Genomic DNA, 12,813 nt, shown 5'->3' with positions numbered 1-12,813 from the left:
TCGTTACCGTCTTCTCGGGATTACAAGACGCACTTTCCTACCCCGCACGCTCACGCCTCCTCCTGCATTTTAATAAAAAAAAAATGTTGTGGCTCGTGGTCGTTTTCCCCCCGTCATTCTGTCCAATCAACGATGACCGTGACGGAGCGGGCGTAACTCATCACGGGGCCCGTGACTGCTGCCCGCGACGAGACAGAGTTACCGAGTCTCCGCGGAGTGAAGACGCGCGCTGAGCCGCTCCAATAGCGCTACTCGAGTTACTCGAGACGGCGGTGCACCGGGAAGACCACACGTGGCATTTGGCTACACACTACGTGTACTGTCTATACATCGATTTCGTCTCCGTGTGGCTGATTGTTGATGGAGAGCAAATGTCATTTTAAATTGAGTTTGAGACGGATGATTGAGTGAGGAGTAGCGTGGTGGTGTATCGCTCTAATGATACCTCCTTCATCTAGATCTCTGAGTCTAAGGGTTTCTATGTGAGTCTATGGTTCTGTACGTGACCCTATAGATCTGTGTGTCTCTACGTGAGTCTATAGTTCTGTGTGACCCTGCGGGTCTCTATGTGAGTCTATGGTTCTGTATGTGACCCTATAGATCTGTGTGTCTCTATGCGAGTCCATAGCTCTGTGTGACCCTGCGGGTCTATGTGAGTCTATGGTTCTGTATGTGAAACTATGGATCTGTGCGAGTCTGTGGGTCTCTATGCGAGTCTGTTGGGTCTCAGTGTGAATCTACGGATCTGTCTTCTTCTTTGCACGGCCAGATGTTCGCGTCGAGCTACAGCTGTGATTCCACACCGAGGTGGTTAACGAGCGGAATAATCGCATCGGGAGTAGCAGAGTGGCGCTGCTCCGCCGTGATGATGCCTCCTCCTTCATATCCGTCGAGTCGTCGCTGTTCGTTCCACGGGTTCCCTCCTGGGAGAGTCATTGGCCGAGTTGATAATATCGACGATGAAAGGGGAACGTGCACGCTCCTCGCATCAACATAACTTTTAGAGAAACTTGAGAGAGAGTCTCACCGAACCTTTGACTCTGGTCACCCAAAACAGACCAGGGCGCGCTCGGGGATGAGCGGTCAGCACCGCGCCCGGCCACCTTTGTCTCCCCAGTACTGACGTTTACACACGGCACCAGGTATTAAACTGAGGCCGAGTCGACCTAGAGGAGGGAGGCCCTGGTTCAAATAATCGCCCTTGTGTCGTCGCCGGGTTCGTAGCGCGGCGCGCTAACCACTGCGCCACCGCTCCCCACTAACAGTCAACACACACGTGGGACCCGAACCTTACCCGCGTACGACTCGCCGTGTGGTTGCGTGATAAATAACAGCAGACTCGGGAGTTTCACATCTGACTGCACAGGTTTCATTCAACAAGGAGCTCATCACGACCACCGGAGCCAACAAAAATAAATCACGCGAGCGGCAAAACGTGAAATTGCATGGGGGGGAGGGAGAAAAGTGCAACACTTTGTGTGTGTGGAGAGAGTTTCTTAATTAGTTTTTATACAATAGCAATCAATAACGATAATAATATTAACATCAATATAAAATCATAATAATTTACGGACCTTTGTTAAACCACTGCTGAATAAAGGTCTCACCCCCATACCCCCCCCCCCCAATGCCGTGCCAGTCATGGGGAGTGGGGGGGTGGAGGGGGGGGGTGACCATACTTCACCGCGCTGGTCAGTGTGGCCTGGTGATGCGGGTGGGGGTGGGGGTCGTTACATCACTCGCCAACTTGATGTTAGCCGGGAGTCGAACTCGGCTCGCAAAGGGTTAATGGTGTGACGCAGTGCTGCTGTCCACACTGGGCCACCCGCTTCCACCCCGTGCATCCAGCAGTGGATATATCAAAGGCTGTGGTTTTTTTTCCACGTTTTAATATCTCGTTAAAATTAAATGTACTGTATTACATACACCTCATACGCAAATACTGTATATACACAAAGACAAAGAGGCCCGCCCACCCCGTATAGCCTTTATAGACTGCAGGGGACAAGTGCTGTTAGCGAGCACCTATGAAGGCCGGAACATCTCCACGCTTGCCCGGCCTTCCTTCCTTCGTCTCCCCAGTGCCGGTGGTGGACGCATCGCACCAGGTACTCATTTACGGCTGAGTCAACCCTACGGGAGACACCCGGGCGAGATCGATTTTTTTTTCGGATCTCTCGCACGCCACTGATGTTGGCCGTCGTCGAAAAATGGAACTCACGCAGCCCGATCCGGGTTCGTGGCGAAGTGCGCTAACCACTGCGCCACCACTCCCCACTCATACACTCACGCACATGTACACACACACACATGCAGACATGCACTAACATCAATATACCCACACGCACACACTTGACTAGGGGATATATATATTAGGGCGCACCTCTTCATCGATTAAAATCAATGTTTCTCGATTCTTAAACGCTGTGTCCCTTGTGCCGATGTGACCTCGCTCCCAGCCAGCAGAGGCTGCTACGTTCACGGCGTTTTAAAACGAATCGATTACCAATCACTTGCGAATTACAATTCATGGGAACTAACTTGCGGGAAGGTTATGTGGGTGTAGTGGGAGAGAAAAAGACAAAGATCCCCCATATAGACTTTGACAGACTGGAGGAGCAAGTGCTGTGAGCGAGCACCTATGAAGGCCGGCACGGCACACGAGGGGGTGGGTGGCCAGCACCATGCCTGGCCGCCTTTGTCTCCCCGGTGCTGACGCTTTTACACATCGCACCATGCACTCATTTCACGCTGAGCTGACCTAGGAGAGAGGTCAGGACCGGTTCAGATAATCGTCACCGGTGTTGGCCGTGAGCGAGAATCGAACTCGGGTCGCCGGTTTTGTAGCGCAGCGCGCTAACCACTTCGCCACCGCTCCCCATCCCAGATACACACACACGCACACACCCACACTGTTTTTCAGTAATAATATTAATAATACTGTAGCCATAACGACGATAATAAATAAGCAACTTAGTCAAACGGGACTGTCGTAAAATAAGTCAGACGCGGCGTTAAAGCGATATTAATATGAATAACAATTATCCGCATTCGAAGTTTAAGTTATTATCGAATTCACGTAATTCCACCCCATCCCCCCACGTCTCCATACCGCGAGACGTGAGTTATCCACGCGACAACCGTCAACAGGAACCAATGGTAGAGCACCCGCTTAGTGAACACATTGCCAGCAATAATCACCTTCTTGGTTCTTTCGGTAAAGTCACGTAGAAGGGAAGTAATAAAATAATAAAAATAAAACATAATAAAACAATTCTCACGACGTTTCGGCCACAACGCAAGCAGCCATCCTCAGGCGAAGAATGAAACACCCCAAGCTTGGAGCGTATATTTAAGCTGGGTTAGAGGGGGGGGAGGTGGGAAGAAGAGCGCCTAAACAAAATAATTTGCATATCAAGAGGAATTCAGCATATGGAAAATGCGTAGGAGGTGGGCGGGGGGGGTTCCAAATCAATACTATGCCCGTGCATTATGCAGGATTAGCAGCATCAAAGGGGGGGGGGGAAGGGGGGGAGCATTAACAAAGGAAAGGAATGTTAATAGTATGTAGCTGTAGTTACTAAACAACCACGTAAAAAACTACAGTATAAACTGCATGACAAACTAAAGTATAAACTACATAGCATCATCAGTAAACTTACTATACTCTACAATAAGCTGAGTTACTAACAGTAAGTAATACATGAAAAATTCTACGTTGTAAAAAATTATATAATATGCTTCCATCTAAACTTTATTCTCTTACATCACACGCGTCTATACCGTACTATATACTTCCATAGGCAAAACCAACATTAAATTACATACTGTATTGCTATAAACCACCCTATACCTTATACATTTTTAATATAACACTATGTATTATTCTACCCACCCTAATGTGTATCAAAATGGTTTATTACGTCCTTCCAGTGATTGCTAAGCCAGAATCCATCTTCTCGGTTAAAATTGTCTCTGTGTTTGTAAATGTGGATCGCCTCATGTACGAATCTCTCATGATAGCCAGATGGCTTGCAGAGAACCTCTGTCTTGGAGAAGTCAATGTCATGTGAGCCCACTGAGTTGTAACAGTGATCTGCCACGGCTGAGGTGTTTGTCCTACAGTGTTTCAGGTCAGCTTTATGTTCACGGATGCGGTCCGAGACATGTCGTTTGGTTTCCCCAATGTAACTGCTACCACAGAGGCAACTTAGTTTGTAGACACCAGGGTACTGTATGTCTGGAACCACATCTTTTACAGACGGTACCAGATCACGGATTTTATGTACTGTGTTGAATCGGACCTGGATCTTGTGTTTAATCAGGATTTTGGAGATCTTTTTTGTGACCCCAGCAATGTAGGGTAAGGTGATGGTCTTGAAAGGCTCCTCAACAGGATCCTTCTTGGTGGTTGGAGTGATGGCTTTGCGGATTGTGTAGTCGGAGTAACCATTAGCCTTAAGAGCTTGGCGTACGTGTTTGAGTTCACTGGAAATGTGTTCATGGTCGGAGATGCATTGGGCTCTATGATATAGAGTCTTGATGAGGGAATTCTTCCGACTACACAATCCGCAAAGCCATCACTCCAACCACCAAGAAGGATCCTGTTGAGGAGCCTTTCAAGACCATCACCTTACCCTACATTGCTGGGGTCACAAAAAAGATCTCCAAAATCCTGATTAAACACAAGATCCAGGTCCGATTCAACACAGTACATAAAATCCGTGATCTGGTACCGTCTGTAAAAGATGTGGTTCCAGACATACAGTACCCTGGTGTCTACAAACTAAGTTGCCTCTGTGGTAGCAGTTACATTGGGGAAACCAAACGACATGTCTCGGACCGCATCCGTGAACATAAAGCTGACCTGAAACACTGTAGGACAAACACCTCAGCCGTGGCAGATCACTGTTACAACTCAGTGGGCTCACATGACATTGACTTCTCCAAGACAGAGGTTCTCTGCAAGCCATCTGGCTATCATGAGAGATTCGTACATGAGGCGATCCACATTTACAAACACAGAGACAATTTTAACCGAGAAGATGGATTCTGGCTTAGCAATCACTGGAAGGACGTAATAAACCATTTTGATACACATTAGGGTGGGTAGAATAATACATAGTGTTATATTAAAAATGTATAAGGTATAGGGTGGTTTATAGCAATACAGTATGTAATTTAATGTTGGTTTTGCCTATGGAAGTATATAGTACGGTATAGACGCGTGTGATGTAAGAGAATAAAGTTTAGATGGAAGCATATTATATAATTTTTTACAACGTAGAATTTTTCATGTATTACTTACTGTTAGTAACTCAGCTTATTGTAGAGTATAGTAAGTTTACTGATGATGCTATGTAGTTTATACTTTAGTTTGTCATGCAGTTTATACTGTAGTTTTTTACGTGGTTGTTTAGTAACTACAGCTACATACTATTAACATTCCTTTCCTTTGTTAATGCTCCCCCCCTTCCCCCCCCCCCTTTGATGCTGCTAATCCTGCATAATGCACGGGCATAGTATTGATTTGGAACCCCCCCCGCCCACCTCCTACGCATTTTCCATATGCTGAATTCCTCTTGATATGCAAATTATTTTGTTTAGGCGCTCTTCTTCCCACCTCCCCCCCCTCTAACCCAGCTTAAATATACGCTCCAAGCTTGGGGTGTTTCATTCTTCGCCTGAGGATGGCTGCTTGCGTTGTGGCCGAAACGTCGTGAGAATTGTTTTATTATGTTTTATTTTTATTATTTTATTACTTCCCTTCTACGTGACTTTACCGAAAGAACCAAGAATATGAATCCCTGCAGTCACGAAAGCTTTAAATAGCAATAATCACCTTTGTTTTGGTATTTCCACGTACAACAAATACAAATTGTGAGCATTTTTGTTGTTGTTGTTTATCTACGGGGGATCGGCGTGAGCGCCTCCACCCAACACCAAGGGGCTCTAGGACCGCGGGTTCATCTCCGTTCTGGAGTTCATCAGCGGAGTCGCTTTTGGTGACCGATCCAGGCCACTTGGGGGGCTTCAATGGTGGCCGGAAGATGGGCAGTACAGCAAGTGAGGTTTCGCGAAGCCGTCTGTTCGGGCAAATATTATTCTGGTGATGCTGCCACTGCTGCCGCTGCTGCTGCTGCTGCTGCGTAGGCAGCTGTGCACAAATCACAAATTAAAAACAAACATTAAAAAAACCACATTCGTCAATAATGACACCCACGTTGTGGCCGTCAAATATTTGCCACAAATTTGAGAGTTGCCCGCAGACGACTCGATCGGAACGACCAACACGGCCAATCGCTGCCCCCCCAGCCTCCTAGGGGCCATCAATTTAGTACGTACGCATGGAGGGGGGAGGGGGGTTAACCCAAATGCGCACGCTTGCGTACGGGTGGTCTACTGATAATCTGCGTACGCATAGGAAACGGGGGGGGGGGGGGTTAAACCTCAATAATAATTTGTCTACATTGGCCTTCAAATGAGTTAGATAGTCCGGCGGTGGACTATCTGTTCGTTTAAACACCTTAATATTATTCATCATTGATCGTTTCTGCGTGGATTAAATATCGGCCGTTCTACAGGGTTCGGGGGATGCGTCGTAAAAAGTCCGCATGCGTACAGGGAGGGGGGGAGGGGTCAAGTTTCGACATATTTTTGCGTACCTACTAAATGGATGGCCCCCTACTGGCAGACTTAAATGCCCCCAGGTCACCTCGAGCCCTGCTCTCACACACGGCCACTAAAACAATAATTTCTTTAAATCCGCTTCTCGTGCGTTACGTTTGATTTGTCCCCCCACCCGCACCTCCGATTAGCACAGTTGGCTTCGTACGGTGCGAAAGAAGTTCAACATGCGGTACATACTCGCATGGTCGATCCAATGTAAAGTTGACGCTTGAGACGGTCTTTGACCGAGTGATATTAGTAGGAAAATATTGGTAGGATAATTTTGGAAGGATAATATTGGTAGGATAACTCCCTCCATAGAGGGGGTGATCCTACCAATATCATCCGACCAATATCACCCTCTATGGAGGGGGTTATCCTACCGCTATTATCCTACCAATATCATCCTACCAATATCATCCTACCAATATCATCCGACCAATATCACCCTTTGTGGAGGGGGGTTAGTGAGGACACTTCTTACCAACAACACCGTCTGGTAAAGCCGGCAGTGAACACACTCGGTTCGCAATCCCGGCTCTGTTGATGAACTCCAGAAAGGCGAAACCCGGCTTCGGGGCGTGGCGATTTGAACCGAGACACCACGAGGTCGTGACTCCTGGAAGGCCACTGGGGACAGATGAAGAGGAGGCGGAAAATTCTCCGCCTCATTACGGTTGCCTGCGTTGAAATAGGACCCATCCTATACAGTGTGGGGGGGGGGGGGTCATTGCCTATGACCATCTGACAGTTCACCAGCATTATCGGTTCAAGTGGTGTACCAACTCTGCTGACGAGACACTGCGCGTCGAAACCGGCCCAGATTTTTGTTGTTTGTTGTTGCTCGAATATGAACCAATACTGCCGAATGTGCGCGCTCCCAGAAGACCGTGCGGTTGACGGGAAGTGTAAACAATGGGTTAGTAAGACAAAAAGTCACTTTTGTTATTTATCGGTGTTGTACAGTACTCCGTGTGACTACCCCAACTCTCTTCGTCGCCCGAAGCCGGGGCCCCTCCGGCCTGTGTGGCCCGGCGCAGTTGCACCGCCTTCGCACCCGACGACAACAACAACTTGAGATACGCCACTGCCCACGGCCTCACACAAGACCGGGCCTGTGCACGGACGAACACAGGTGCTCGTGGAGTCACCTAGAGACCCACAGATTCGTACGAGGATCCACAGATTCACCTCGTACGAGAGACCCACAGACAGTGGCATGGGCCCGTGGTGTACAGGGTGGTCCCGATGTCTTTGTGACTCCCATTTAATTAGCTGACCCCCCCCCCAAACCGCGTGGTGCTAAACCCAAACCACGTGCCAGTCGCCCCACACGCACCACGCTCTGCGAGGACGACACTGCTTCGTCCTCAAGCGCCGAATTGTTCACCGCCTCCTCCCTCTCAAGCAGAGCTCCCACCCCCACCACCACACGATCTACCTCTGTAGATGCAACCCCATCATGCAAACTTCTCCCTTTCACGAAATTCGACAAGCCACGATGCCACGTCTCTTCTCAGTGCATCCCGTTAAGCACCATTTCGTTCCACCGTCTCTCTCTCTCGCACGCACGCTATGAGAGTTTGCACAATAATTACAATTCTCTTTTTCTTCTTCACATAAACGCAAGAGCAGCAAGTACGGTGCTAGATACGTGGCCAGGAATTTGCAGCGGTAGGTAATTGCTCTGGAGGTGCGATCTGCCCCGTACCACCCACCTCCCCGTCTCCACGTGCGAGGGTTCTGTATGGTTCAGGGCTCGTGTCGTGACAAGGATTCTAAAGTGCTCTCGATCGACCACCAGACCCGCTCGGCACCCACGATGGATTCGCATAGTTCGGTTAACACTCGTTCGGTTAACAAACACTCGGTTGACGAACACTCGTTTTCCCTCCACCGTCGAATTTCGGGCCCCAAATGTAATCTCGACGACTGTATAGATACATCAGCTAAAGCCTCCCGTGTTTCATCACGTGACTTTGTGTGTGTGCGCACCCCTCGACACTCCGAACCCCTCCCCTATCATCTTTATACCGATCACTCTCTCAGCTCAAGCCTCCCGTGTTTCATCACGTGACTCGCATGTGACCACTCCCACTCCGAACCCGCCCCCCCCTGCCGCTCACTGTGAAAACAGACGCCGCTCCTCTGTGCAGCTCACTTCTGAGCTCGCTCCTTCCTCTCGTCCCCTCCTCTCCGCCCATCGTCACCCCGCGCTCATCCGCCCCAAACATCTTGGCCCCGTCATTGCTTCTCCCCCCCTCCCTCCCTCCCTCACCTTGTCGAATTCGGTCAACAAAACCTCAATATGTCGAGAGCCGCAACGCACGCACGTGGTGAATAGGAGACACCACTATTTCACAAGAAGAGCACACGCGCCGATTCGTAACGCCGCACTGCAAATCACCGACGGCCTTTTAGACGTTCGCCGTTTATGGAAAATAATAGTGAGCTTGGTTTTTGTTGCTGTTAAACTTTGCAATTATAGTGCCGGCAGGCACGAAGCAGCGGCTCTGTAGACGCAGGCTGAAGACGACCCCTTGGTCTAGAGAGATGGTGTGGTTGATGACATCACCGGCAAGTCCCACAATCTTCATCATCATCACTTTCACCATCATCTACCAGAATAACAATATGATATTCATCATCACTGTAGTCTATAGCCATCGTCAATAATCATCATCATCATCACCATCATCTACCAGAATAACAATATGATCATCACTATCGCATTATCAATAATCATCACTATCGTCTATGACCATCATCAATAGTCGTGACGTTCATCATCACCAACCATCCTCATCACAATTATCTCCATCACCATAATCATTGACAATATTATAATCCTGATCCCTTTCATCATAATAATTATCACCACCACCACCATCTGTTGCCATCACCATTTCCATCTTATCCCTGATCTCTATAACCATTAACCACCTCAATATAAGCATCGTTATAGCCATCATCACGACTGCAGTGGATTAGTTCCCCACACCCACATGGGCACTGTACTGCATGTGTGTGTGTGTGTGTTGAACTTCTTTCGAACCTTACGTAGTCTACCGTGATAATCGGTGGTGCCTTTAGCCACAAAAAGCCCAGTTTCACGTTCACCGTCGCGTATATACTGCAGTTATTGAGACCATAATGCAGGTTTTTTGGGTTGTATCGCGTAAATATATAAATGTGTCGTTAAACCCGCCACCACCCGACACAGCCAACTAGTAAGGTTTGTCACGTAAACAGAACGTGCCAATTCGTCACTAGCACAGCACTAACCGGTGTGTTGGAGAGCCAAGCCACAAACATTTAAAATCCGAGTACGACGTTTCGCCAGTAATTACAACTAGCTTCATTAGGCGACAGACAGATTTGTAGAGAAATCTTCCAGTTTCGTTCCTTAAATAGAGGGGGAGATGCGATGACGTCACTCGCGTGCTCTTCTTGCACGAAGTGGGGGGGGGGGGAGAATGAATGCATATTAATGACGATGGGAATCCATTGCCCTTTGGGTTATTTATATGGTAATCACCGTACATAGTATGCATGCGCATTAGACAAGCCCATTATTCTTGTACCTGGTGGCGTGTTTAACGACACATATCTACGCGATCTAACCCAAAAAAAACCTGTACCATGGATGATATTGGTCGCGAAAGCCTCCGAGTTATTGAAACGTTGGTTGATACACCACCTTGCACGCCCCCTGTATGGACTGCACGTGGGGCTGTGTGGCTGCTTGTCTACCCTGTGGGCGTGTTTCTTTGCATCTGCCAGTCTCCAGGTGTGCGTCCACCCACGTGACCTTCATGCGTGTCCACCTGTGTGTATCTACCTGTGTCCAGGTGTGTGTTCATCCGTGTGGGGAGCGGTGGTGTAGCGGTTAGCGCGCTGCGTTGCAAAGGAGGTCGGGCGTGGTGCTGCCCGGGCGTGATGCTGCCCACTCACCGCTCCTTGTGTGCTGTGCCAGCCTTCATAGGTGCTCGCAACAGCACTTGCCCCGAATCTGTTCGAGGCTACATGGATGATCTTTGCTGCTGTTTGTCTGTCTGTGTGTTGGTTTGTGTGAGCGCGTGCTACATCCAGAAAGAGACTGCGGTGATTAAGAGAGAGGTTGTGTTCACGGACAGACTGGCTTCCGCCACAGGAATGTGGAAGGGAGAGACAAAAAAAACAAAAAACAACTCTTTAAACAGAGTGATTCAACGATTGGGTTGGTTGATCGCACAAAGATGAGAGGCCCGAATCGGCAGGTGATGAAGACGATGACGATGTCTGATGAACATGCTTGTCGCGGGAAACGTGCGGTGGAGGTGCCGCCTATAGCAAGCAGTGGGTAAGTTCAGCAAGTAGGTTTGAGCGCTCCCCCCCCCCCTCCGTCCGTGTTGGGTTTTCTCTGGGCGTTCCAGTTTTCCTCGTCCACGCGCACACACACGCACACGCACGCGCGTTGAGGCGCGTGACCGTATTCCATAAGGAGGACTCTGCTCCATGTCCCACGTGTGGAGCTGAGATTCAGAGAGTGAGGGGGCCGCCCCCCCCCCCCCTCCCAAACTGGTATGCTGACCGGCGAGCAAAAAAAATAACGAAACGTGCAAATCCGGCTCGTGGCCCCAGCAGAGCCAGGGGTGCGGGCCTACGAAGGTCTACGAAGGTCTACGAAGGACGTGCTCATTTTGCGCGATGTCTGTCGGCACGCTACGAGGTCACGCGCGTGTCGTACGCATGTGTCGCGGAGCGGCGTCAGCGGCGCGGCACGACTCGGCACGACTCGGCTTTTGCAGTGGGAAAAATCAACCCGGGCCGGCTCTTTACGAGCCGTGCCGGGGCTGGCGTGTCCCTGGCACGGCACGATTGTGCCGGTGGGAAAGGGCGAACGAGTGTCGAGACTCGGTGAGCCTTTCTCGGTGGAAAAAAAACAGAGACGTTGAGAGAGACGTCGCGTCAAGCGCGGCTCGCAAAACGCGGGGCCAGTGGGGGCCACGCTTCCTAAACGAATGCGTTTAGTTTGTTGTCCTTCCCCCGCACCTCCGATTATAGCAACGGTTGGCTACGCGCGGTGCGAACGGAGTTCAACGTACACACACGTCGGAACAAATTCAGGCGGTTTGGTGAAACCGCTTTGGCTAAAACAACTTTGGCTAAAACCAACAGATAAAAAAAACGAGAACGAATCCTGCGTTAATTTTGGAAGCGTTTCAATGTCTGGAAATTGCCGCCCGTCCATCGCGGTCACCGTTTTTATTATTATTAAATTATTAAGTGCAGGTAAAAAACACCGGTCGACTGCAAATGGTTTCACCCCCTCTTCATTCATTCATTCAAGAGCAAGTTTAAACGATTTACGGTTGGGATATAAGTGACGTTCATATTTCGTGTTAAGAAGGTTCTTCAAGAGTAAAAGGTTTTTTGTAATGTGTGTAAGCGGTATGGTTTTGAAGGTCCATTATGAAAACATTGCGGGATGGAAAAGGAACCGCCAAATGCGTTGTGGCGCGCGGGAGGTTCATCAACTCGGGAGGTTCACCAACTCGGGAGGTTCACCAACTGGGGAGGTTCACCAACTGGGGAGGTTCACCAACTCGGGAGGTTCACCAACTCGGGAGACGTGACGTGGGGGCCCGGTCCACGAGGATTTGTGACGGAAGCCGAGAGGGTAAAACGAGGCGGGTCTCACAAGCCACCGGGTTTACGTGAAGAATCATCATCAACGACAACGACAACGACAGCAACGGGGACAACCCCGATGGGAACAACAACAACAACAACGACGACGACGAAGTTAATAAATAACGAGTTTAAACGGCGCGGACGGATAACGGTGGAAGTGTCGCGAGCACGGCCTGGCACCCCCCCTGGAGCCCCTCTCTCCTAGAGCCGCTCGTGCGGTCGGTGGTGGTGGTGGTGGTGGTGGGGGGTGGTGAGGGTTTGGTGGTTGTTGGGCGAGGGGGTGAGGCGTGGGGGAGCGGAAGGGGCGGGCGGGCGTGCGTCTAGCCGTCGTCGATCTGCAGAGCGATAAACTCCTGGATGCATTTGCGGTACTGCTGCTCGGTCGGGCTGCTGCTGGGGTAGTGGCCCGGGTGCGAGTAGAAGCCCTCCGACTCGCGCATCTCCTCGTTCATGCGCGCCAGACGCAGC

General features: G+C 49.8%; 1 protein-coding gene across 1 annotated transcript in view; it reads right to left on the bottom strand.

Moving 5' to 3' along the window:
- Window positions 1–1,353: 1,353 nt before the first annotated feature.
- LOC144728265 (arf-GAP with coiled-coil, ANK repeat and PH domain-containing protein 3-like) overlaps window positions 1,354–12,813 on the bottom strand; it is an 85,461-nt gene continuing 74,001 nt past the window's right edge. The window contains 2 exon segments of the mRNA XM_078607574.1: window positions 1,354–3,201; window positions 5,843–12,813. Of these exon segments, the coding sequence (XP_078463700.1) occupies window positions 12,666–12,813 (148 nt within the window). The 3' untranslated portion in view covers window positions 1,354–3,201; window positions 5,843–12,665.

The sequence above is a fragment of the Lampetra planeri genome, chromosome 28, assembly GCF_965212315.1.
Source record: "Lampetra planeri chromosome 28, kcLamPlan1.2.h2, whole genome shotgun sequence".
NCBI lineage: Eukaryota > Metazoa > Chordata > Hyperoartia > Petromyzontiformes > Petromyzontidae > Lampetra > Lampetra planeri.
Note: the sequence above shows the minus strand (reverse complement) of the source record. Positions and strands in the feature narration are given on the sequence as shown.